The sequence below is a fragment of the Cinclus cinclus genome, unplaced genomic scaffold (genome assembly GCF_963662255.1).
Source record: "Cinclus cinclus unplaced genomic scaffold, bCinCin1.1 SCAFFOLD_32, whole genome shotgun sequence".
NCBI classification, from domain to species: Eukaryota; Metazoa; Chordata; class Aves; order Passeriformes; family Cinclidae; genus Cinclus; species Cinclus cinclus.
The window spans coordinates 3,610,079-3,636,543 of record NW_026912098.1 but is presented as its reverse complement, the minus strand read 5'-3'; the positions used below and the strand labels follow the sequence as shown (position 1 = coordinate 3,636,543).

At 51.5% G+C, this 26,465-nt stretch overlaps 2 protein-coding genes across 2 annotated transcripts; one reads left to right on the top strand and one right to left on the bottom strand.

Annotated features, from left to right (window-relative positions):
* Nucleotides 1-4,007: 4,007 nt before the first annotated feature.
* On the top strand, nt 4,008-5,695 carry LOC134057402 (olfactory receptor 14J1-like; the record flags this gene model as incomplete). Its single annotated transcript, XM_062514389.1, has 2 exons — nt 4,008-4,469; nt 5,570-5,695. Coding segments are annotated over 2 exons (588 nt in total), but the record flags the coding sequence as incomplete, so codon positions are not given.
* A 17,533-nt stretch (nt 5,696-23,228) lies between these two features.
* On the bottom strand, nt 23,229-23,993 carry LOC134057401 (olfactory receptor 14J1-like; the record flags this gene model as incomplete). Its single annotated transcript, XM_062514388.1, has 1 exon — nt 23,229-23,993. A coding segment is annotated over one exon (765 nt), but the record flags the coding sequence as incomplete, so codon positions are not given.
* Between the last annotated feature and the right edge of the window lie 2,472 nt (nt 23,994-26,465).

Below are 26,465 nucleotides of genomic sequence, written 5' to 3'. Positions count from 1 at the left end.
ACCTTGGGACAAAAAGATGACTGTGTTGGTGTCCCATAGAGTGTCTGCAGTATTACAAGTGAAGGGCAGGTACTGGCTTTCTCCACAGAGGTTCCTGACATACCAGTCCATACTGGTGGAACAGGATGATGTGGAGATTGTGGTCACTAACATTGTCAATCCAGCTTCTTTCCTCACTGGGAACACAGTGGAACCAGTACACCATGACTGCTTGGAAACCATCAAAGCAACATACCCAAGCTGCCCGGATTTGAAGGATGTTCCTATGGGAGATGCAGAGGGCTGGTTCAGGGACAGAAGCAGCTATGTCCTGAATGGCAAAAGGCATGCAGGATATGCCATCACCACCAGCCATGAGGTAATAGAGTTGGAACCACTGCCGGACACGACCTCCAGGAGGTGTGGCAGCTAATTATAATACAAAGGGAGAGAAGGTGGAGATGGGTGGGCAGGGAGGTGTGGGCTGGTGGCATCAATGTGTATTTCTACCTGGAACCTGTCTTGACCAGGTATGCATGATTTGGAGGAGATATCCCCTCCACGTGTCCCAGATGGACAAACATAAAACATACTCTCTAGAATTTTGGTGTCAAGTCCTGATTCCTGAAATCATTGGGAAATGTGGAGCAAGTTGGTCCATACTGGGTCAGATCTCAAGGCACAGCTTCTCTGAGCAGGATAGGACTCCTTAAGAGAGACCCTGGATCCATTTCAACCACAGAATGCTGCAATCACCTCTGCTCTAAAGAGAACAGCAATAAAATACACTCTCTAAACTAGGAATCCATATTTCTTAGAAGTTCATTGAATTAATTCTCTATAACTGGATTTGAAAACCTTCCTGATCAACAGCACCAGACCAGAGGGAAATCAAGGCAGAGCCATGGTTTGTCAGGACTTGTTTGATCCCAGTGAGCCCCGTGGTGCATTTGGTGCTGATGCCTTGAACCTCAGGGCCAGACAGGAGATTGCACAAAATTTTCCGGGAGTCCAAGGCATAAGAAAAAGCCAAAGTTTCTCAAAGAATTAACAGGATCCACTAAGGTCCATCCCCAACACTGGATCCTCATGGACTCCTTGGAGGAGACAACTGGAGGCCACGATTGCCCAAAAAACTCTCAGAGACTCATAGAAGAAAGGACAAAGGAAAGTACCTCAAAAAAACTGAAGTAACTTGTAACATTGATGAGCCCCACTGAGTGTTGTTACTGAGAAAGTCTCTCAAGAGACTAATTAAAGCAGATAATTGGAGGCCATGATTGCACAAAGCTCTCAGAGACTCCAAGGCAAGAGCAAAACCCCAAATCCTCTGAAAAACCTGCAGTCCCTGAGAGCATGAAGGAGCCCCCAGGACCATTCCTGACCAAGGCTCCCCAGGGACTGGACCCAGCAGATCCCTGAGGCCACTGGCATGTGGGGGGATGCTGAGGGCAGGACAAGGGCTGACAGTGCCCAGCCTTGCTGGGGCTGTGCCAGGAGGCCCCAGGGGCTCAGGACAAGGTGTCTGCTCACAGCCCTTGGTGGCACAGACCCTGCTGTGCCCCAGGCCACCAAGACTTGGCTTCTCTTTGTCCCCTCCAGTCATCACTGCCTCCAATTTCCTGCTCTGACTGCAACCTGGGCACACTTTCTCAGTTGTGTCCTTCAGTGGGACCCATTAAAACTTGTAAGAAATTTTGGAGCTTGATTCTGACTTTGGGTTCTTGAGAGGTTTCTCCACCTCTCTCTCAGGGACTGATGTTCATGCCCTCAGCACAAAATCCCAGAGAGGTTCATTAAAGTCCTTGTGCTGTGTCTGTGCTGCTGAGCTGGGCTGGGATCCTGGCACAGAGGACAGTCCTGGCAATGAAGAAGAGCTTCATAAACCCATTTCTCTTGATGAGCAGCTCTTCTCCCAGCACAGCAGGGCTGAGGGCACTGCCTGCAGCCACCCTGGGCACAGCACAGAGGCACAGAGAGCTTCAATCAGTCAGGGCTGGGAAGATGCTCACAAGTGCCTGGGGCAGAATCACTCCCAGCCCTGGACACAGGAAGCCTCTGGCTGCAGGACAATGCAGCTGCAGCTCCTGCAGTGATCTCCTAAAGCTGGAACATCCCAATGCCCACAGACTCTGTGAGTACAACTCTGAGTGTTTCTGGTGCAGGGGAGATGAAATGCTCATGAAGCTCTGACATGCTGAGGTGTTCTAATATGTCATAGAATATTTCCAAGACAAGGTTTTTGATAAATACGAAGAAGATTCCTAAGACATTGTATTTGGTTTCCTGGTATAGGAGAATGGCAGGGAGGGAGGGGATAAATATTAAAGGTAATATGAATTTTCACAAATGCCTGTGCCATGCAAACTGTTATTTTTAGTGATCAATACGATCACAGGCATTTCCTAATGTGCTTTCAGCCACTCCTCTGCCCTGGGGCAGCACCATCATCCCCTGTGCTGGACCCATCAGGCTCAGTCTGACCTGTCCTTTCCCCTTCCTGCAAACAGAACCTGCCCCCAGCCAGTGCCCTGCAGACAGGCAGGGTTCTGTAGGGACAAGGAGAGTGCACAGAGATTTGGGGTGTGTGAGTGCTGGCAGGGAGAGATCAGGCACAGGGAAGGATCTCCACGAGGAAAACCTGCAGGAAGCAGAGAGAAGATCAGGCACTGATAGAAAAGAAAAACCAGAAATGTTGTGGCAGGGAGAGTTCAGAGATCTCCAGAGGATCCCCCTCAGCAGTGCAGCCCCTCGGTCTGAAGAAGCCCCCTCCCTCCTGTCCCCCAGCCAAGCCTCTGCCCTCAGGGCTGGGGCTCCAAGGCGTGAAGCCCCTCCTGTGCAGGCAGAGCTGCAGCAGAGCCGTGGGGCAGCTCTGCAGCCCCGGGCCCAGTTCCCTCTGCAGAGCACAGGGCTGGGAGCAGCTGCCCGGCACTGGGGGCTCTGGGAGGGGGCACAGCTGGCTCAGGGTGATGCTGTCCCCAGTGCCCGGCTGTGGGCAATGCTGTCAGTGCAGCCAGGGAAGGAGCTGCATCTCCCTTACTCCAGTGCCATCACTGGGACACTTGGAACTCTCCCTGAGATTTCAGTCCAAACTTGGAGCTTTAATCATGGATGCCAACCTTTCCAAGAGCATCTCTGAGTCATAAGATTAATGGGGAAAGGCAGAGCTGTTCTGGCACTGCACATGCTGTTGGGTTGGTAAAATGAGCAACAGAATTCCTTGGTTACAATAATGGTGCAGGACTCTGGTAGATCCATCTATTCTTAGCAGTACCTGGTGGTTTTTAAGGGAAACATGGGAGGATAATCACCCTCCACCTGAACAAGGTTAAAGCCTACAGAAACTCTGAACTGGTCAGAATGCAGGACCATCTTCCTGCTCTCTCCATTCATTACTTTGTCTCACAGAACATGCTCTGGTCTCCCTGAGGGCAGCAGAAAAGGTGAGATTTCTGATATCAAGAAATACTAGGAGAGATATGAGGGAAGTTTACAAATCTACTCTTAAATTCTTAAAATGTAAATTGTGTCTATGTGTGTGAGAGGAGAGGATGTCAGGGAATGGCTTTGATTTTGGTTACAGGTGTGTCCTCTATCTCTTCACTGTCTCTTTCTCCATGACAGACCCCAGGGCCCAGAGTGCAGAAATGTCCAACAGCAGCTCCATCAGGCACTTCCTCCTGCTGGCATTGGCAGACACGCGGCAGCTGCAGCTCCTGCACTTCTGCCTCTTCCTGGGCATCTCCCTGGCTGCCCTCCTGGCCAACGGCCTCATCATCAGCGCCGTAGCCTGCGGCCACCACCTGCACACCCCCATGTTCTTCTTCCTGCTCAACCTGGCCCTCACTGACCTGGGCTCCATCTGCACCACTGTCCCCAAAGCCATGCACAATTCCCTCTGGCACACCAACAACATCTCCTACTCTGCATGTGCTGCTCAGGTGTTTTTCTATGCGTTCTTCATGTCAGCAGAGATTTCCCTCCTGACCATCATGTGCTACGACCGCTACGTGTCCATCTGCAAACCCCTGCACTACGGGACCCTCCTGGGCAGCAGAGCTTGTGCCCACATGGCAGCAGCTGCCTGGGCCAGTGCCTTTCTCAATGCTCTGCTGCACACAGCCAATACATTTTCCCTGCCCCTGTGCCATGGCAATGCCCTGGGCCAGTTCTTCTGTGAAATCCCCCAGATCCTCAAACTCTCCTGCTCACACTCCTACCTCAGGGAACTTGGGCTCATTGCTGTTAGTGTCTGTTTAGCTTCTGGCTGTTTTGTGTTCATTGTTTTCTCCTATGTGCAGATCTTCAGGGCTGTGCTGAGGATCCCCTCTGAGCAGGGAAGGCACAAAGCCTTTTCCACCTGCCTCCCTCACCTGGCTGTGCTCTCCCTGTTCCTCAGCACTGTTTTCATTGCCTACCTGAAGCCCCCCTCCATCTCCTCCCTATCCCTGGATCTGTCCCTGTCAGTTCTGTACTCAGTGGTGCCTCCAGCCCTGAACCCCCTCATCTACAGCCTGAGGAACCAGGAGCTGAAAGCTGCAGTGTGGACACTGATGTCTGGACAATTTCAGAAACATTTAAGTGGTTTCTGAAAGTGAAGTGCCAATTTCCATGTATCTCTTGTAATAAAAGTAATCTTTGATAGTTCTCTTCGTTTTTAAATTTTTTTCCGTTTTCAGTTTTTAATATTGTCCATAAACCAAGCCCATTGTTTCTGCCATCTCTCCTTTTGTTTCCTCTCCACCTTTACTCTGACCCACTGACTGTGTTAATGCAGAGCTGTGCTCTTGGTGGTTTGAAATGAAATAAAGGATATGCAAAAAGTCTTTTCATGGCAGATACTCATTGTATTCCCTCCTCTGGAGCTGCAGCAGCAATGTCTGTGTGCAGAGCTGGGGACAGATCAGTGATGGCACAGCTGGCCACACCATTCCTGATCCAGGCCAGGTGCTATTGCCCACCTGGGCACACTGCTGGCTCATGTCCACCCTGCTGTCCATCACTGCCCCCAGGTCCCTTTCTGCCTGGCCCCTCTCCAGCCACTCTGTCCCCAGCCTGGAGCACTGCAGGGGTTGGTGTGGTCAAGGTGCAGGACCCAGCTCTGCGTCTTGTTAAACCTCACCCTGTTGGATTTGTGCCCTGGATCCAGCCTGTCCAGGTCCCTCTGCAGAGCTCTCCTGCCCTCCAGCACATCCACACTCACACCCAGCTTGGTGCCATCTGCACATTTGATGATGGTGGACTCAATTCCCTTCTCCAGATGATCAATAAAGGTGTTAAGCAGGACTGGGCTCAGACTGATCCTGGGAGGACACCACTGGAAACATGCTGGATGTGGAACCATTCCCCACAAATCTCTGAGTCCTCATGTCCAGTCATTTCTTATTTCAGGCAAGGAGAATGAGGGGAAATCAGACAGGACATGTGGAAAACCTTTGTTCCCATGGGCTCAGACTGGTTCTCTAATGCTACCCTGTGTCTGTCATTTGGGATTTTCAAATTCAGACCAAAGTAAAGCTTGGACCACTTGGTCTGATCCAGTTTCTGACAGCCTGGACTGCAGACTTGCTGAGGTCCCTTCCAACCTCAGCTTCCTGACGATCCCTGGACAATGCTGCTCCTGATTTTGGAATCGGCCAGTGCAGATGTTTATGGGACAGGAGCCCTCTGGGGCTGTAGGCTGATGGTTGCAAGGTGCATGAGCACATCTCATTAGCTGGGTCACTTCAGTACTTGAAGAAATGTCCAAGTTTTCCCACCAGGAGAGAACAGAAATTTCCTGGATGTGTACTGATGGCAAGAAAAGAAATCCTGCTCTTCCCGTCTACCTGTGTTATCACTGTACTGTTTATTATTTCATGTCCCTCTCCATTTGGGTTTTTCCACCTCTCCTGTTTAAATCGCCATGTCTAGGGACGTCTCCTCACTAGACCAGATGGTTCTAAGGCCTTCCCATTCCTCCCATATTTCCTCCTCCATTTGTTCTCTGGTCATTCCACATTAGTCAATATCCTAATTGTGCTTGCATTTATCATAGAATCACCCTTTCTTAAGACTTTATCTCAAACTCTTCCTTTAGTTCCCTCGGAAATGACAAGTGCCACACCTTCAGTCCAAGGGGGAAAACAGGGCTCTGAATTGCCCACCCCTGGCACAGAAACCCTGTTCCCAGGGTGCTTCAGACACAGGATTCTTACAGAGGACTCCAGAAAGCTGAGAGTCAGCTCTGCCTCCTCCATGTTCTGTGTCCTAAATCTGCCTGAGAGAAGAAATTGAGACTCGGCTCCAGCAGCACAATCCCTGCTGGCCCAGGGCACAGTGCCAGGAAAGTCTCTGTGTGCTGAGCCTTTGCTCCAGCCAAGAAAAGCTCCCACCACAGGGTCACCTTTCCTGCTCCTCAGTCTGACCCCTCGAGTGCCCCAGCAGCAGGAAATGGAGGGATCTGGGCAGCACCAATGCTGGCAAATCCCAGACTTAGGCTCTGCCATGGCCAGCAATCTGCTCTATCTGGAGTCCTGGCACCCACAAATTTCCAGAGCTGGGCAGTGGTGGTGCCCAGAAATTGCCAGATTTTGGCTGTTTGGGCATGCAAAGAGCTAGACATGGTGTGTGCTGACACTGGGAGATTTCATGATCGGGGCAGTGGAGGAGCCAGAAAACACCACATTTCATGCTCCAGCTGCTGGTAAGGACCAGATCCAGGATTCTGGGATCAGGACCGCCCTTAGTCATTCCTCACAGGACTTGTGTTCCAGAGCCCTCACCAGCCTTCTTTCCTTCTCTGGACACACTCCAGCCCCTCCATGTCCTTCTTAAACTGGGGGGGACAGAACTGGACACAGCACTCAATGAGCTGTGCTGAGCACAGGGGAAGAATCACTGTCCTGGTCCTGCTGGCCACACCATTCCTGATCAGGCCAGGTGCCATTGGCCTTCTTGCCCACCTGGGCACACTGCTGGCTCATGTCCACCCTGCTGTCCATCACTGCCCCCAGGTCCCTTTCTGCCTGGCCCCTCTCCAGCCACTCTGTCCCCAGCCTGGAGCACTGCAGGGGTTGGTGTGGTCAAGGTGCAGGACCCAGCTCTTGGTCTTGTTAAACCTCACCTTGGTGGATTTGTGCCCTGGATCCAGCCTGTCCAGGTCCCTCTGCAGAGCTCTCCTACCCTCCAGCACATCCACACTCACATCCAGCTTGGTGCCAATTGCACATTTGCTGATGCTGCACTCAATGCCCTCATCCAGATCATCAATGCACATATTGAAATCCACACTGGCTGTCTCTGATCCCTCAGCCATCCTGGAGGTGCCCTGTGATGGCACTCAAGGTGATCTGTTCCATCACCTCACCCGGCACCCAGCTCAGGCTGACAGGCCTCGAGTTCCCCAGATCCTCCTTCCAGCCCTTCCTGGGGATGGGGTCACATTGGCACCTCCAGTCCTCTGGGACCTCCCTGCTGAGCCAGGACTGATGAGAAATGATGGACAGCAGCTTGGAGAGCTCATCCACCAGCTGCCTCATCCCCCTAGCATGGATCCCATCTGCTCCCAGAGACACCTGTGAGCATCTGAGTGGCTCAGCAGGTCCCCAGCTGCTTCCTCCTGGATTACAGGGCTCTGTTCTGCTCCCTGTCCCCATCCACCAGCTCAGGAGAACACTGGTCCTGAGAACAACCTGTCTTATTGTTGAAACCTGAGGCAACAAAGGTGTCAAGTACCTCAAACCTTTTCTCATCTTCAGTTAGTATATTCACCACTGCAGCCAATAAAGAGATAAGGTTCTCCTTGTCCCTACTTTTGCTGTTAATGTATTTATAAAAATATTTTTTATTATTTTTCACTGCCGTTACCAGGTTAAGCTCTAATGGAATTTTCACCTCTCTGCTTTTCTTTCTGCATGACCTAAAGACATTTTTAAACACTACCTGAGCTTCCTTACCCTCTGTACAAAAGTGACACACCTTCTTTTTCCCCTGAGTTCCTGGAAAGAGCTTCATGCCCAACCAGGCAACTCATTTTCCTCACTAGCTCACATTCTGGAATACAGGGACAGTGTGCTCTTGCTCCTTCAACATTTCTTCCTTGAATTGTGGCCATTCTTTCTGGACCCTTTTGTTCTTAAGAACCGTTCCCCTCCAAAAATCAATACCTGAATGTGTTACTCTCCAAATCTGCATCCGGAACAGGCTAAAGACTGATCTCCATAATTCCATTGTAAAAGTTTTGTTGATGTCCCTCTTTCTTTCACAGAGTATTTAAAAACTCAATAATTTCATGGTCCCTGTACCCCAAACAGACTCTGACCACCACATCTTATAACCTCCCACCAGCCCTTCTCCCTTTGTGAACAGCAGCAGACAGAGCTTTCCTTGGCAGAGGGAAGAGAAGGAATCCTCCCCAAAGTGCAGCCGGGAAGGTTCACCCGGGAGCTGAGGGAACACAAAAGTCCCTCCCAGGGCAGAATGTCGGTGGCCGAGGTGTCCCAGCGTGAGGCCGGGCCACGGCACGGCTCTGTGTGCCAGGAGCCGGCAGCGCCGGGTGCAGGGAGCCCAGGGAGGTCACAGAAATGCTGGGCTGAGAAATGCTGGGGGGGACAGCGAGATGGGCGAGCGCAGCCGGCCAGGGCAGAGGAGCAGCACGCACAGGGGGCACAGGCTGCAGGAGAGATGGCCGAGGGCTGGGCAGGGCTGGCAGGGCCAGAGGCACCCAGGCCTTTGTCCCCTGGGCTCGGGCAGGGCCTCTGCAGGCCCCACAGAAGGAACTTTCCTGGCAGGGGCCGCACTTTGCTTCTGCCTCGGCCCTCCCTGAGGAGGCTGGCAGGGCTTGCAGGCTGATGCCATTTGTCCTTGCTGCCCCTGCCATCCCACTGCCCCAGCAACAGCCCCGAGCCACCCGTGAGGGACAGGCCCTGCTGTCCCAGGCCTGGGCTCAGCCTTGGCCTTTCTGCTTCCTCCAGACAGCCCAGGCCTTGCTCAGCATTGCAGTTCCCTGCTCACAGCCTTTGGCTCCTGCCATCCTGCCCTCAAGGATCTGCTCTCCCCAGGCCCTGGGGAGCCTTGGGCACTCCCTGCCCTCACTCATGGCGGCCACTGATGCTCCAAGGCACTTGCAGTTTTGCTGCTGACTCCTGCAGCAGCTTCTTCAACCTTCTCTCAGTGCCTCAGGCTCCTGCCATCAGCCCCAAATCCCCAAATCTGGGCATCATTAAAATACACAAAGGCCTTGGGAGCTCTTTGTCTTCCTTCCATTGTCTTCAAGTCTCCAGGGCTTGTGCAGCTGCTTGCAGTCACTTTGGAGCTCTGTTAAGAAGGGGGATTTAAAAGTGCACCTCAGGATTTTTGGTTTTAATCAAGGGCATATTATTTTTATTTTTCAGTTCACTGCAGAGGTGACTGAAGCACTCCCCAGGTGATGTTGATGCTGAATGTCTCCTTAGGAGATCTGGGCATAGAGAAGAATGATCCCTTTCAGGGCTGAGCGTGTTTGGACAACCTGCTCCTCACCCCCACCCTCACCGTGTCTGACATTGCCCACCTGGGACTGACATCCTGAAACATAAAAAAAATCCCCCCAAAATTATTATACAAAATAAAGTAAATAATTACATTATATATTTTATCTCTATAAAAGGAAATTTTATTAATTTTAATAATTTAAAAATAATTGAATTTACTAAAAAATATTTTTTTTCCATTTTTAAGAAGAAATAATGTTTTATTACCTATTGTTTTTGCATTTCTATTAAAAATCTATACATTTTTAGCAACCAGAGAAATTACTTATCATTGGCTCTAGGTAACACAATTCCCTTAATTATTGGCTCTCCATTTCTCCTTCTTAATACTAATTAGGTTTTTTTTCAGTCCTTTTGTAATCCTTATTATCATTTTGTCATTTAAGGTAAAATAAGCCACTCTGGGGTCCCTGGAAACACTTGTGGGGTATATGTGGGTCAGGTTTGGGTCTGTGGAGGGAATTCAGAGAGAAGTTGAGGGTCTGGAGGACACTTCAGGGAGCAGGGTGGGCACTGGGCAGGGCACTGAGGGATTCTGACGGACACCTCGGCGTCCGGGGGAGCTCTTGGGGGTCCGGGGGGAAAACTTGGAGGTGAGGGAGGGGAATGTGGAGCCCTTCGGGGTCCGGGCGGGCACTTGGGGGGCTCGAACGGGGCTCTCTGGGGCGCGGGGCATGATGGGAGTTGTAGGCGCGGGTAGAATACTGTTCAATGGAGCCGCGGAGCATCACGGGAGTTGAAGGCGCAGCCGCAATGTCTCTCTGGAGTGCGCGGTGCATGACGGGAGATGAAGTCACGGCTGGAATAGCACTCTACGGGAACCGCGGAGCATGATGGGAGCTGTAGTCCCGGAAGTGGTTGGGACGGGGGGGTCCGGGAAGGCACCTGGGGGACACTTTTGAGTCCGAGCTGAGACTTGAGGTGCTCAGGGCGGAACGTGTACGGTTCGGGAGCATTTGGGGGGAGATTGGGGAGGTCTAACGGGGCCCTTTAGGGCGCGGTGCACGGCAGGAATTTTAAGAGTGAAACTGTTACGAGGTGCTGTGGGGCCGCGGGAGATGACAGGAGATGAATTCCCAGAAGTGATTGTAACAGGAATCTGTGGGGCTGGGATCATCCAGGGAATCCGCAGCCGCTCTTGGGCGCTTCTGAGTTGATGGTGAGGGGGCACTTCGGGATCCTGGAGAGTCTGGGGGATGCTTATGGGACATGGGGGGAGGGGGGCAGATAGCGGAGTTCTGTGGAGCGCGGGGCATGATGGACGTTGTAGTCCCAGCTCCAATGGGGCTCTATCGGGCCGCGGTGCATTATGGGAGTTATAGGCAATAAAAGATGGCGCCGTCACCAGGCCCCGCCCCCAGTCCCCAATCCCCGGCGCTGATTGGCTGAGGGCAACGATGGGCGGGGGTGGGAGCAGCCCATTGAACCCCTCCAGTCCCTCCCAGTACAGCCCAGTTCATCCCTAGTGCAGTTCAATACTACCCCAGCGCCTCTCCAGTCCCTCCCAATACACCTGAGTTCATTCCTACTCTCTCCCAGTTCTCCCCAGTGTCATACCCAGTACACCCCAGTGTCCCCCGTCATCCCCACGCTGTTCAGAGTGTCTCCAGTTTGTCCCAGTATACCCCAGAATTGCTCAAAGTATTCAAAATTAGTTCCAGTATTGCCCAGTATCACTCCCAGTATGTCCCGGTATGTCCCAGTGTGTCTCTGTGTAAGCCCCCAGTCCATCCCAGTCCACCCAGTTTCCCCCTCAGCATTCCCAGTGTTCCCCAGTATGTTCCAGTCCTCCCCAGGGTTTCCAAGGAATATTAAACTTCTCACAGTTGCCGTGGCACCCAAACCCAGCAGTGGGGTCCATGCAGTGTCCATGGCCACAGCCCCTGGCAGTGCCCAGTGCAGGTTGGGATGATGATCCACCCTCACAGCTGGCCCAGGGCAGCTCTGCAGTGGCTTTGGTGGCACCTTGGGCTGGCACACACCTGAGGAGTGTGTCTGTTTGCAGTGGGGGAAATTAGAAAATTGCTTCAAGAAAAGAGGAAAACCCCTCTTTGCCAGACCTCCTGAGGAGTGACCCTGGATCAGTATCGGTCACTGAATGCTGCAATCACCTCTGCTCTCTAGAGAACAGTAATAAAAAGGACACCATTTAAAATAGGAATGTGGTTCCATTTCTTAGAAGTTCTTCTTGAAATATTTCTCCATAAGTAGAGTTGAAACCTTCCTCATCAACTGCACCAGACCAGAGGGAAATCAAGGCAGAGCTGTGGTTTGTTAGGAAACCTCTCAAGAACTCCGAGTCAGAATCAAAGTCCAAAGTTACTTTTACTTTTAATGGTTCCCACTGAGGGACACAACTGAGAAAGTGTGCCCAGGTTGCAGTCAGAGCAGGAAATTGGAGGCAGTGATGACAGGAGGGGACAAAGAGAAGCCAAGTCTTGGTGGCCTGGGGCACAGCAGGGTCTGTGCCACCAAGGGCTGTGAGCAGACACCTTGTCCTGAGCCCCTGGGGCCTCCTGGCACAGCCCCAGCAAGGCTGGGCACTGTCAGCCCTTGTCCTGCCCTCAGCATCCCCCCACATGCCAGTGGCTTCAGGGATCTGCTGGGACCAGTCCCTGGGGAGCCTTGGTCAGGAATGGCCCGTGGGGCTCCTTCATGCTCCCAGGGACTGCAGGTTTTTCCATGGACTTTGGGGTTTTGCTTTTGCCTTGGAGTCTCTGAGAGCTTTGTGCAATCATGGCCTCCCATTCTCTGGTTTAATTAGTCTCTTGAGAGCCTTTGTCAGTAACAACACTCAGTGGGGCTCATGGGATCTTTAAGGTACTTCAATTTTTGAGGTGCTTTCCTTTGTCCTTTCATCTCTCAGTCTCTGAGATGTTTTTGGACATTCATATCCCCCAATTCTCTCCTCGAAGGAGTCAAAGAGAATCCTGTTAGGGATGGACCTCAGTGGAACCCATTAAGGCTTTGAGACACTTTGGGTTTTTCTTCTGACTCTCACTCTTTGAAAGATAACTGCAATCTCCTCTCAGGCCCTGAGGTTCAAGGGCTCAGCACCAAATGCACCACGGGGCTCATTGGGATCAAGCAAGTCCTGACAAACCACGGCTCTGCCTTGATTTCCCTCTGGTCTGGTGCAGTTCATCAGGAAGGTTTTCAATTCCAATTAGGGAGAAATATTTCAAAGAGCTTTTAAGAAATATCCATTCCTATTTTGAATGAATCGTTTTTAGTACTGCTCTGTTTAGAGCAGAGTTGACTGCAGCACTCTGTGACTGATGTTGATCCAGGGTCTCTCCTCAGGAGCTCTGGCCTGCTCAGAGGAGCTGTGACTTGAGGTCTAACCCGGTGTGGACAACCTTGCTCCATACTCCCCAACTCCATCCTGTCTGTCCTCCCTCATCTGGGACCTGCTTTGCTTGGAGAACTGGCTGCACTGAGACAGAGACAGGATTTTCCTTTACTTTTTTTAGAAGAATCTAGAATTCCTAACTTTCTCCATTAAAAACAGAGTCACTCCTCAGGTGTGTGCCAGCCCAAGGTGCCACCAAGGAGGTTCCCCCTTCCCCAAGGCAGAAACCTGGAAAGAATGTTTGAGACCTTTGAACTCCTTGGTTCCCTGAGGCCTTGCAGTGTCACAAAGGCCCCTTGGTTCCATGAGGTTCATTGGTGTCACCATGGTCTCTCTCCCTGGTTCCAGGAGGTTCATTGGTGTCACCATGGTCTCTCTCCTTGGCTCCAGGAGCCATCACAATGTCACAACGGCCCCCTGGTTCCAGGAGGTTCCTGCAGCAGGACTTCCCCTGTGGCACAGCAGAGCTCATCTGTTCTGTCCATCAGCTGGGCCATCACTCAGGGCATCTTCCCCCTCTCAGCAATTGCTGAGATAACCCAGGCTGGACATCTGTCCTGTGCTGAGTTATCTCTGGTGCCAGGGAGGTGGAATTCCCAGCTGCCCATGAACATCCTGCCTTGAGAGCAGACTGAAGGGAGGGAGATAAGCCTTGAATTTCTGAGTGACACACACTTCACTGTACAAACTATAAAATATACACAAAACTTTCACCATACAAAACTCTTCTGCATAGTCCATGGAAACAGGTAGGGCTTCACTCCCAAGTCTGAATGATGAATCTTTGTGGTTCCTTTTCTGGAAGCTGAGTGAAAGGGCTCCATGTGCACTCCCTCATCAGTTCAGTGGTAAGTTCCATTGACTCTTGATCTCTGCTATTTCTTCACTGGCTGTAATATAGGTAACTTTGTTGTGCACTGCGTTTGTATCTACCTGTACTTCTTTGGTTTATCCTTTGCACTAAGTATTTGATTTAAAGTCTCTTGTCTGTTAATCTTGAGTCCATTCAAAATATATAATTCATTTTATACTAGACATAATTTGCCATTAAAAGGAACTTGTGAGCAAAGGCAATTTGGGGTTCAGGTACTTGAATCAGAGCTACTTCCAGAAACCTGAGCATAAGGCAGAACTTGTCTAAGCTTTCACTGAATTTGTAACATGTCATTTAAAAACCATGAGCAAGAATATATCGTTTTCCCATTTATTCTTTTCCAGGTTATAGATGGATATTGCCAATCTCCAGCTGATATTGACCCCCAGCACCTCCTCATGGTCTCTGACCCTTTATGGCTGACAATCAATCACACTCTGTCCCTACCCCCACCCCACCATTTCTCTCATCCAAGCCCTGGCACTCAGAGCAGCCCAGTGCAAATCTGAGCTTCCTCCAGTCCAGGCTGTGCCTGCAGCTTTCAGCTCCTTGGCACCAAGTCCCAGCTGCTTTCCTTGGAGAAGGAGCTGCCCCAGACACAGAGGGATGTTCATTTGGGGTCAGCAAACAGAAGCCAAGGCAGGCCCAGCTCCATGGCAAACACAAGTGCAGCCCAAGGAGTGCTGGGCAATGGAGCCACATGCAGGGGTGTCCCCAGGGCTCAGGACTGGGGCCAGGGCAGTTCAATGTGTTCCTTGCTGATCTGCACCAGGCCATGGAGGGCACCCTGAGTCAGTGTCCAGGGGAGCCCAAGCTGGCTGGGAGTGTGGCTGTGCTGCAGGGCAGCAAGCTCTGCACAGGGATCTGGCCAGGCTGGAGCCATGGGCCCAGGACAATTGGATGAGCTTCAGCAAGGCCAAGGGCCGGCTCCTGCCCTGGGCTCACAACCACCCCAAATCCCTGGCCGTGCCCTGCCCCTGATCCCCACAGCCTGTCCTGTTTCCTTCATGCCTGCATTGCCAGGGACTTTGTGGGACAAGGGAGCTCTGCTGTGGCTGTGGAGGGAGGTGCAAGAGCCACCAGTGCAGTGGGCACCACAGCTCATCAGGTTTGTGTCCTTTGGGGGTCAGGAACTGCTGAGACTCAGAGGCACAGGAAGGTTTCTCTTCATGGCCAACGTAAAATAATGTACCAACTATAAAATTTAATAAAGATCAAAATTCTTCCCTCATCTCTGCAATATCAAAGCCGTGCCTAATATTTCTTCCATGCACAAGGGATTTCCATGCAGGAACAATTTTATACAAAGACATTAGAAAAAGCTGATTCTGTGACAGATATAAACACAATTATGATGTTGACTGATGTGGAATGACCAGAGAACAACTGGACAAGGAAATCTGGGAGCAATGGGAAGGCCACAGAACCAGCTGGTCTAGTGAAGAGATGTCCTTAGATGAGGCCATTTAAACAGGAGAGGTGGAAACACCCAAATGAAGAGGGACATGAAATAATAGACAGTACAGTGGTAACACAGGTAGAGGGGAAGAGCAGGATTTCTTCTCCTGCCATCAGTACACATCCAGGAAATTTACGTTCTCTCCTGGTGGGAAAACTTGGACGTTTCTTCAAGTACTCAAATGCCCCATCTTATGACATGTGCTCACACACCTCGCAAGCTGCAGGTCCCCAACATCCCAGGACTGCTCTTGTCCCATAAAGATCTGCTCTGGCCCATTCCAAAATTTGGATTAACATGGAAAATATTTTATCAAGTCTTCAGAAACTGGGTCAGACCAAGTGATTCAAAGCTGGAATTGGTCTGAAACTGGAAATCCCAAAAGACAGAGACAGAGCATCATTTCAGAACCTGTCTGAGCCCATGGGAACAAAGGTTTTCCACATGTCCTGTCAGATCTCCCCTCTGGCCCCCTTTCCACCCATTGTCTTTTGTCTCCCCCCAGGCCCCCCGGTGAAGATCCTGGCTCTGTGTTCTCCATCAGCTCCTGGCTGGCACTGCCAGGCTGGGATGAGGAGCCCCTCAGCCTTCCCTGCTCCGGGCTGGACAAGCCCAGCTCCCTCAGCCTCTGCTCACAGCCAAAGGGCTCCAGCCCCACCTTGGAGGCCCTTCCCTCACCCTGCTCCAGCTGCCAGACATCTTTCCTGCCCTGGGGAACCCAAACCAGGCCCCAGTGCCCTGGATAATCCACGTCCTTGATGTCCTGGTCCCACAGCCCTGGGTGCTCCTGCCCTGCCTCGCTGCCAGGGCACACGGCTGCCTCCTGCCCAGCTCCTGCCCACCAGGAGTTTTCTGACAGGGCCTGGTGGATACAGGGAGGGCTGGGGATGTTGTCTACTTGAACTTTAGCCTTTGACACCCTATCCCACAGCATTCCCTGGAAAAGCTGAAGCCTGTGGCTTGGAGCGGTTCACCCCTCCCTGGGCTAAGAACTGGATGGACATCGGGGCCCAGAGAGTGGTGGGGAATGGTGCCACATGCAGCGTGTGTGCAGTGGTGTCCTGCAGGGATCAGTGTGGGCCCAGTCCTGTTTAACATCTTTATTGATGATGTGGAGAAGGGAGCACAGTGCACCATCAGCAAATGTGCAGATGGCACCAAGCTGGGTGTGAGTGTGGATGTGCTGGAGGGTAGGAGAGCTCTGCAGAGGGACCGGGACAGGCTGGATCCAGAGCCCAAATTTAACAAGGTGAGGTTTAACAAGACCAAGAGCTGAGTCCTGCACCTTGACCACACCAACCCCTGCAGTGCTCCAGGCTGGGGACAGAGTGGCTGGAGAGGGGCCAGGCAGAAAGGGACCTGGGGGCAGTGATGGACAGCAGGGTGGACATGAGCCAGCAGTGTGCCCAGGTGGGCCCCTGGCACCTGGCCTGGATCAGGAATGGTGTGGCCAGCTGTGCCATCACTGATCTGTCCCCAGCTCTGCACACAGACATTGCTGCTGCAGCTCCAGGGAAGGGAACACAAGGAGCATCTGTCATGAAAAGGCTTTTGGGATATCCTTTATTTCATGTCACACCACCAATAGCAGAGCTCAGCATTGACACAGTGTGTGGGTCACAGTAAAGGTGGATAGGAAAGAAAATAGGAGAGATGGCAGAAACAAGGTGCCTAGTTTATGGACAATATTAAAAACTGAAAACAGAGGAAAAAAACAGTGAAGGAAATAAAAAAAACAGTAACAAAACCAAGAGAACTATCAAAGATTAGTTATTACAAGAGCTATGCAGAAATTTTCTACAACTGAAATGCTTCCTAAATTGTCCATTCATCAGTCTCCACAGTGCAGCCTTGAGCTCCTGTTCAGAGCTGGAGGCACCACTGAGTACAGAACTGACAGGGACAGATCCAGGGATAGGGAGGAGATGGAGGGGAGATTCAGGTAGGTAAATGTGGCAGTGCTGAGGAACAGGGAGAGCACAGCCAGGGGAGCGAGGCAGGTGGAAAAGGCTTTGTGCTGTCCCTGCTCAGAGGGGATCCTCAGCACAGCCCTGAAGATCTGCACATAGGAGAAAACAATGAACACAAAACATCCAGAAGTTAAACAGGCACTATCAGCAATGACCCCGAGTTCCCTGAGATAGGATTTGGAGCAGGAGAGTTTGAGGATATGAGGGATTTCACAGAAGAACTGGCCCAGGGCATTGCCCTTGCACAGGGGCAGGGAAAATGTATTGGCTGTGTGCAGCAGAGCATTGAGAAAGGCACTGGCCCAGTACTGGCAGGTACCAAGGAGACCACTGAGATACTGCAGATCCAAGGACACCATGGTGACACTGTGGAACCTGATGGAACCGTGGACATTGTGACACAGCAGGGCCTCATAGAACCAAGGAGTGAATTGTGACTCTTCCAAACCTCAGGGAACCAAGGGGCCTTTGTGACACTGCAGGGCAGTATGGAATCATGGAGACCCTTGTGACACTACACGGTGCCATGGAAGCAAGGGGCCATTGGGGCACTCTGGGGCCTCCTGGGACCAAGGGGCAGTTTTGGTACCATGGAAATCGTGGCAATTGTGGCACCATGGAGCCAAGGAGATCATTGTGACACTACAGGACCCCATGGAACTAAGGATTCATGGAACAGTGTGGGACACATGGAACCTAGGGGCCACTGTGACATTGTGGGGTCTCATGGAATTAAAGAGAACTTTGTGACACTGCAGGGCTTTGTGGAACCAAGGGGAAGCTGTGACACTGTGGGGCTTCATGGAGCCAAGGAGAGCATTGTTAGCTGGAACCTAATGGAATTGTTGGACATGATACAAATTTTAATTTTTTTTAATGTAACTTCAGTCAGGGGTTGGTTTGCCTTTGCCCAGGGGAAGGGGAATTGAAATTTCTCTTCAAAAGACTCTGTTCACTGAGGTTGACCTGATGAGTTTAACATCTACAGATTGGGAATAGACAGGAGATACACAGGAGGTAAACAAACATTAATGAACATCACCCCCAGTGTGGGTGGAGACACCTGGTCTGGGAAAAGATTGGAAGACAGTGAAAGAATGAGGGGTTAATTCACATCAAAGGCAAAGGAATCAATAATCAATAGGAAGTCCAATCTTAAGAGCTGTGCAATTTAAGGTCAGTATTTTTTTTACAGAAACAGGCATTTCTTAGGGTTTGTCTGTATAAATATGTGAAAAGCCTAGTAAAGAACCATGTGTGATGGAATGATTTTCACGGTGAAACGCTGGCAAGTGTGATTGGAATGATTTCTGTTGCACATGCTGGCCACAAAAACACCCTGGCCGGAATAAAGAAATGCCTAAATTCTCTAACACTGAGATGTTGTTGGGGAGTTTCTGTTTTTCATGCAGTTTCAATGTCAGTCCCTCTGAGCTTCCATCACCAACACAGGCTCATCATGGGCTCCTTAGAGGACATAATTGGAGAAGTTTTCCTGTTTGTGAGGAAAGAATGGAAAAGCCTGAGCAGGTTTCCTAAACAACAAAGCCCCACTCAGGAACCACATACTCAGTACAGGCTGCCTGGAATGATGTCACCTTTCTACAAGGGACAGTGTGACCAGAAATGATCTCTGTTATCAGAATTCTCTGACTCTTTCAGCTGAATTCTCTGTCCCTGTCATTTCCCTGTGTCTCTGTTGCAGATGGAAGCTGCTGGTGCCATTCTCACCTTTAACCCCTCTTTGGAATGCAGACAGATGTTCCCAGCTGTGTTAAGCAGGTGTTGCTCAATGTTTATGCAAAGCTTTTGTATCCTCGTGGAACCAAGGAGACCCTTGTGACACAGCAGGGGCTCATGGAACCAAGGAGACAATGGTGACAGCTCGGAGCCTCCCAGAAACAAGGCTCCATTGTGACACTGAGGGGAATTAGGGGATCAAGGAGACCCTTGTGACACAGCGAGGCCACATGGAACCAATGGTCCATGGTGACAATGCAGATCCAAGGAGACCATGGTGACACTGTGGGACCTCATGGATCCAAGGGGCCCTTGTGACACTGAAGAACTTCATGGAACCCAGGGTCCAGTGTGACACAGCAGCACCTCATTGGAACAAAGGAACCATTGTTGGCAGCACAGAAACTCATGGAGCCAAGGGGTCGTGGTGACACAGCAGGGCCACATGGAACCATGGAGACCTGTGACATTTGGGAACCTTATGGAACCGAGGGTCCACTGTGACACTGCAGAAACAAGGAGACCATTGTTGACACTATGGAAGCAATGGAACCAAGCAGCCATTGTGACACTCCATGGCCTCGTTGAACCAGGGAGATCATTGAGACACTCCAGAACCTCATGGCACTGAGGGTTTATTGTGACACAGCAGGGTCCCATGGAGCCAATTGTTCATTGTGACAATGCAGATCCCAGGAGACCATGGCAATACCACGGAACCTCATGGAACCAAGGGGCCATTGTGACACTGCAGGGTCTCACTGGAACAAAGGACGCGGTTGATAGGACAGAAGCTCATGGAAACCATGGGACATTGTGACACTGCAGAGCCTGATGGAACCAAGTAGACCTCTGTGACACTGAGGAACCTCATGGAACCAAGGAGACCACTGTGGCACTGAGGAACCTCATGGAACCAAGGATACCACTGTGACACTGAGGAACTTCATGGAACCAAGGAGAACACTGTGACACTGAGGAGCCTCATGGAACCAAGCAGCCATTTTCACACTGCACAACCAAGTAGACCATTTTTGACAGCACAAAACCTCGTGGAACTGAGGGGCCATTGTTATGCAGTGAGGCTTTGGGGAACCAAGGGGCCATTGTGACACTGTGGGGACCCATGGAACCAAATATTCATTGTGACACTGTGGGGCTGCTTGTAAGCAACTGTCTTTTGTGATACTGCAGATCCAAGAGACCGTGGAGACACCATGGCAGTTCATGGAACCAAGGGGATGTTGTGACACACCAAGGCCTCGTGGAACCAAGGAGAGCATTGTGGCAGTGCAGAACCAAGGAGGCCATTTTGACAATAAGGACCCTAATGGAACCAAGGGTCCATGGTCATACAGCAGGACCTCATGGAACCAAGGGGCCATTGTGAAAACGTGCAAGGGCCATAATGGAGTCAAGGAAATCACTTATAGTGAAACCCACGGGATAGAAACTCCTGAACACAGTTTGGAGTATTTGGAAACAGATATTCTTTATTATACCATGGTGGTCACTCAGGGGCAATTATTCATCCATTCAAGTGCACTGAGCATCGAATGAAGAGAGATTATATCAGACACACTGATAATGTATTCATGAGCTATCCCCAACTCCTCTGACTTTAGCTGACATATTTATACCCCTTATCACAAGTCCTTATATGTTTCTGTGAGGTCTGTATTCAACATCTGGTGTCCTTGTGAGGGGGCTGTTCCTCAATCCCTGCTTTTGAAAAATGGCAATTTCCTTGTTTTGCATAATTTCTGCTTTATCAGCCTTGTAGAGATAAGCTGGCATCCTGCTTGCAATTTTGTGTGGCTTCTGTTTGCCTCAGCTACATCCTTTATCCATTTCTCCAAGGCTGTGCTGTTCTGTTCTACTGTCCTTGATAAGAGTAAATGTTGTTCTGTTCTCCTGTCCTTGTCACAGTGCTCACCCTGCATGAGGGGTGTCTGCAACCCCCTCCAACCTCTGGGCTTGGGGTGGGTAAGTGTTCCTGAGGGAACAGGGATGGGACAGCTGGGCTGGACTGACCCAAGGGATGTTCCATTCCATGTCACACCATGATCAGAAATAAACTGAGAGAAATGGGGGGCAAGGGCTGTAGGGGATTGATTTCTATTTAGAGACATTTTTCTTTCCAAACAGCACTGATATAGACAAAATCCTCTCCTGTCACAAGGTGTTTAAACATTTTCCACTGATAGGAGATTTCCCCTGGATTTGCTTACCTTCTGTTTGGCCTTTGCTTTATGTGGTTGGTTTGTTTGTGGGATTTTTGTCTTGCTGTGCGTACATTTGGACAGCATTTTTTGGTAGGGTTTTTTTTGTTGGATTTGGGTTTTTCCACTTCAAACTGCCTTTCTTTAGATGCATAAGTTTTTTTCTGCCTTTTCTACTGGATTGGTTGATACCTGACATCAAGACAAATTTACCCAACTCAATCATCTTGCCCAATTATGTTCCGCTGTCACCATTAACTGGATGAGTTTGGTCACAGGCTCCCTGTAGCATGGGAATATCCACAAACAAAGGAATTGAAAGTGCATTTCATGCCATTGTAGCGATAATAGAAATGTTCCACGGTGGTGGTCAAGGGCTGGTCACTGAGGGATGTCACCAGGGAGTGGCTGCCAAGAGGACTCTGTCCCATGGGTGACATTTGACCCTGACTGTTCAGCCAAATTCCCAGACACCCCATGTCCCACTCCTGCAGCCCAGCTCTCTCCAGTCTGGCTCTGAGGAGAGCACAGCAGACCATGTCACAGGCCTGGCTGAAGTCTGGGCACACAACATCCCCTTCTTTTCCCTCCCACGGGGGCTCTGCAATCCCTGCCTTGTGCTGCCAGTGCCTGCAATGGCTGCAGGAGGATTTGCCACATGCCCTTCCCTGCTGAGCCTGACCAGTCTGTGACTGTCCCAGTGTCCCTCCCTGCCCTGTTTGCAGACTGGTTCCATGTCTGCCCTTCCCAAGTGCCCAGGACCCTCTGGGATGGCTCTGCCCTTTCCAAGGGGTTTGAGAGAGGTCTCACAGTGACACTGCCCAGCCTTGTCAACATCCCTGACACCAGAGGCCTTTTCCACATCCCTCAGTTCCAGGTCAGTGCCCAGAACACAGCACAGCTCTGTCCAGGTCCTTGGGGTGGTTCAGAAGGGAGGCAGCTCTGATTTCTCCCCACCCCAATGGCCTCTCTGTGCTGTCCTTGGCTGTCCTGGGCATTACTCCCTGGAGCTTCCCTGCCCTGGATGTTTCTCTGTCTTTATACAGTCCTAACCATGGCCCAATACTGAGTTCAGGTGTTTTTCCAGGGTGAAGTGGCTTCAAGGCACTGTTTGTGTCCCCAGAACTGTGCCCCCCCGAGTGCTGATGATGGTGTTTGTGCTCACTCAGGTTCATCTCCCCACACAAACACAGCACTCTGCTGAAATCTCCTCAGTACAGAGCAAACATGGCCTGCTGGCCTGTTCACTTGGTGTCCCTCCATGCAGGGACAAACAGCCTCCTGCAGGTGGGGCAGAGTCCAGTGCTGGGTTTGGTGGTGGCAGGGGCTGGTGTGGGACAATTGCCCTGGGGCACCTTCCCAGGCTGTGCCCAGAAGAAAGACACAGCCCAGGCCCTGCTCTGCTGCTCCCTCAGGTCCATCCCAGGAGCTCTGGCTGTGCCAGGACACTGCTGTGTGCCCCCTGCACACTGCCCCTCTGCCCCAGGCACTGGGCTCTGCTTTGCCAGGGCATTCCTGGAGCACATTGCTGACAGCAGCTCTGGAGGAGGGCAAAGCCTTCCTGGCCTGCCCTCAGGAGATGCCCTTTGCTGATGGAGCTGCTGTGCTGCAGCCCAGCTGTGTCCCAGCTGTGCCCATGGGCTGTCCCTGCCTGCGGTCACAGCACGGACACACAGCAGGACAGTGCCCAAGCTGCCGGAGCACTGCGGCCTTACAGCCACAGAAGGGCTGGGAAGGAGAGGGTGGAGTTGGGGAGAGCAGGTGTGGGAAGAGCCAGGGCCATTGTCCCTGGCTGTGCTGCTGTGCTGGGAGTCTGATCCCTCCACCTCTGCTCACAGGCACTGCCCCTGTGCAGACAGAGAATGGCTGGGGAAGCATCTTGGACTCAGAGGACAGGGCCAGTTTGTATTTAAAGGCAAAGGGAACAGACTTCCTGCAAGATTTGTGTTTCCAAAGAAGGGTAGATAGTAATGTACAAATGCAAAGATTAATAATATAGTATTTTGTAAGAAACATTACAATAGAAAAAAAGTATCATAGAAAAAATGGACAAATACAGGGAAAAAAAAGGCTGAGATTTTAGAGAGTTAAATTCTGAAAGTTCTGCAGCAGAAGAGAGTTTAATGCTTCTGAAAATACCGACTCATCAATTTTCTCAATGCAGCCTTGAGCTCCTGGTTCCTCAGGCTGTAGATGAGGGGGTTCAGGGCTGGAGGCACCACCGAGTACAGAACTGACAGGGCCAGATCCAGGGATGGGGAGGAGATGGAGGGGGGCTTCAGGTAGGCAAAAACCCCAGTGCAGAGGAACAGAGAGACCACGGCCAGGTGAGGGAGGCAGGTGGAAAAGGCTTTGTGCCTTCCCTGCTCAGAGGGGATCCTCAGCACAGCCCTGAAGATCTGCACATAGGAGAAAACAATGAACACAAAACAGCTAAGTCCTAAACAGACACTAAGAGCAAAGAGCCCAAGTTCCCTGAGGTAGGAGTGTGAGCAGGAGAGTTTGAGGATCTGTGGGATTTCACAGAAGAACTGGCCCAGGGCATTGCCCTGGCACAGGGGCAGGGAAAATGTATTGGCTGTGTGCAGCAGAGCATTGAGAAAGGCACTGGCCCAGGCAGCTGCTGCCATGTGGGCACAAGCTCTGCTGCCCAGGAGGGTCCCGTAGTGCAGGGGTTTGCAGATGGACACGTAGCGGTCGTAGCACATGATGGTCAGGAGGGAAAACTCTGCTGACATGAAGAACACAAAGAAAAAGAGCTGAGCAGCACATGCAGAGTAGGAGATGTTGTTGGTGTGCCAGAGGGAATTGTGCATGGCTTTGGGGACAGTGGTGCAGATGGAGCCCAGGTCAGTGAGGGCCAGGTTGAGCAGGAAGAAGAACATGGGGGTGTGCAGGTGGTGGCCGCAGGCTACGGCGCTGATGATGAGGCCGTTGGCCAGGAGGGCAGCCAGGGAGATGCCCAGGAAGAGGCAGAAGTGCAGGAGCTGCAGCTGCCGCGTGTCTGCCAATGCCAGCAGGAGGAAGTGCCTGATGGAGCTGCTGTTGGACATTTCTGCACTCTGGGCATTGGGTTCTGTCATGGAGAAAGAGACAGTGAAGAGATAGAGGACACACCTGTAACCAAAATCAAAGCCATTTCCCTGACATCCTCTCCTCTCACACACAAAGACACAATTTACATTTTAAGAATTTCAGAGTAGATTTGTAAACTTCCCTCATATCTCTCCTAGTATTTCTTGATATCAGAAATCTCACCTTTTCTGATGCCCTCAGGGAGACCAGAGCATGTTCTGTGAGACAAAGTAATGAATGGAGAGAGCAGGAATTTGGTCCTGCATTCTGACCAGTTCAGAGTTTCTCTAGGCTTTAAACTTGTTCAGGTGGAGGGTGATTATCCTCCCATGTTTCCCTTAAAAACCGCCAGGTACTGCTAAGAATAGATGGATCCACGAGAGTCCTGCACCATTATTGTAACCAAGGAATTCTGTTGCTCATTTTACCAACCCAACAGCATGTGCAGTGCCAGAACAGCTCTGCCTTTCCCCATTAATCTTATAACTCAGAGATGCTCTTGGAAAGGTTGGCATCCATGATTAAAGCTCCGAGGTTGGAATGAAATCTCAGGGAGAGTTCCAAGTGTCCCAGTGATGGCGTTGGAGTAAGGGAGCTGCAGCTCCTTCCCTGGCTGCACTGACAGCATTGCCCACAGCCGGGCACTGGGGACAGCGTCACCCTGAGCCAGCTGTGCCCCCTCCCAGAGCCCCCAGTGCCGGGCAGCTGCTCCCAGCCCTGTGCTCTGCAGAGGGAACTGGGCCCGGGGCTGCAGAGCTGCCCCACGGCTCTGCTGCAGCTCTGCCTGCACAGGAGGGGCTTCACGCCTTGGAGCCCCAGCCCTGAGGGCAGAGGCTTGGCTGGGGGACAGGAGGGAGGGGGCTTCTTCAGACCGAGGGGCTGCACTGCTGAGGGGGGTCCTCTGGAGATCTCTAAACTCCCCCTGCCACAACATTTCTGGTTTTTCTTTTCTATCAGTGCCTGATCTTCTCTCTGCTTCCTGCAGGTTTTCCTCGTGGAGATCCTTCCCTGTGCCTGATCTCTCCCTGCCAGCACTCACACACCCCAAATCTCTGTGCACTCTCCTTGGCCCTACAGAACCCTGCCTGTCTGCAGGGCACTGGCTGGGGGCAGGTTCTGTTTGCAGGAAGGGGAAAGGACAGGTCAGACTGAGCCTGATGGGTCCAGCACAGGGAATGCTGGTGCTGACCCAGGGCAGAGTGGCTGAAAGCACATTAGGAAATGCCTGTGATCGTATTGATCACTAAAAATAACAGTTTGCATGTCTCAGGCATTTGTGAAAATTCATATTACCTTTAATATTTATCCCCTCCCTCCCTGCCATTCTCCTATACCAGGAAACCAAATACAATGTCTTAGGAATCTCCTTCATATTTATCAAAAACCTTGTCTTGGAAATACTCTATGACATATTAGAACACTTCACCATGTCAGAGCTTCACGAGCATTTCATCTCCCCTGCACCAGAAACACTCAGAGTTGTACTCACAGAGTCTGCGGGCATTGGGATGTTCCAGCTTTAGGAGATCCCTGCAGGAGCTGCAGCTGCATTGTCCTGCAGCCAGAGGCTTCCTGTGTCCAGGGCTGGGAGTGATTCTGCCCCAGGCACTTGGGAGCATCTTCCCAGCCCTGACTGATTGAAGCTCTCTGTGCCTCTGTGCTGTGCCTGGGGTGGCTGCAGGCAGTGCCCTCAGCCCTGCTGGGCTGGGAGAAGAGCTGCTCATCAAGAGAAATGGGTTTATGAAGCTCTTCTTGATTGCCAGGACTGTCCTCTGTGCCAGGATCCCAGCCCAGCTCAGCAGCACAGACACAGCACAAGGACTTTAATGAACCTCTCTGGGATTTTGTGCTGAGACCCTGAACATCAGTCCCTGAGAGGGAGGTGAAACCTCTCAAGAAACCAAAATTACAATCAAACTGCAACATTTCTTAAAGTTTTAATGGGTCCCACTGAGGGACACAACTGAGAAAGTGTGCCCAGGTTGCAGTCAGAGCAGGAAATGGGAGGCAGTGATGACAGGAGGGGACAAAGAGAAGCCCAGTCTTGGTGGCCTGGGGCACAGCAGGGTCTGTGCCACCAAGGGCTGTGAGCAGACACCTTGTCCTGAGCCACTGGGGCCTCCTGGCACAGCCCCAGCAAGGCTGGGCACTGTCAGCCCTTGTCCTGCCCTCAGCATCCCCCCACATGCCAGTGGCCTCAGGGATCTGCTGGGACCAGTCCCTGGGGAGCCTTGGTCAGGAATGGCCCTGGGGGCTCCTTCATGCTCCCAGGGACTGCAGGT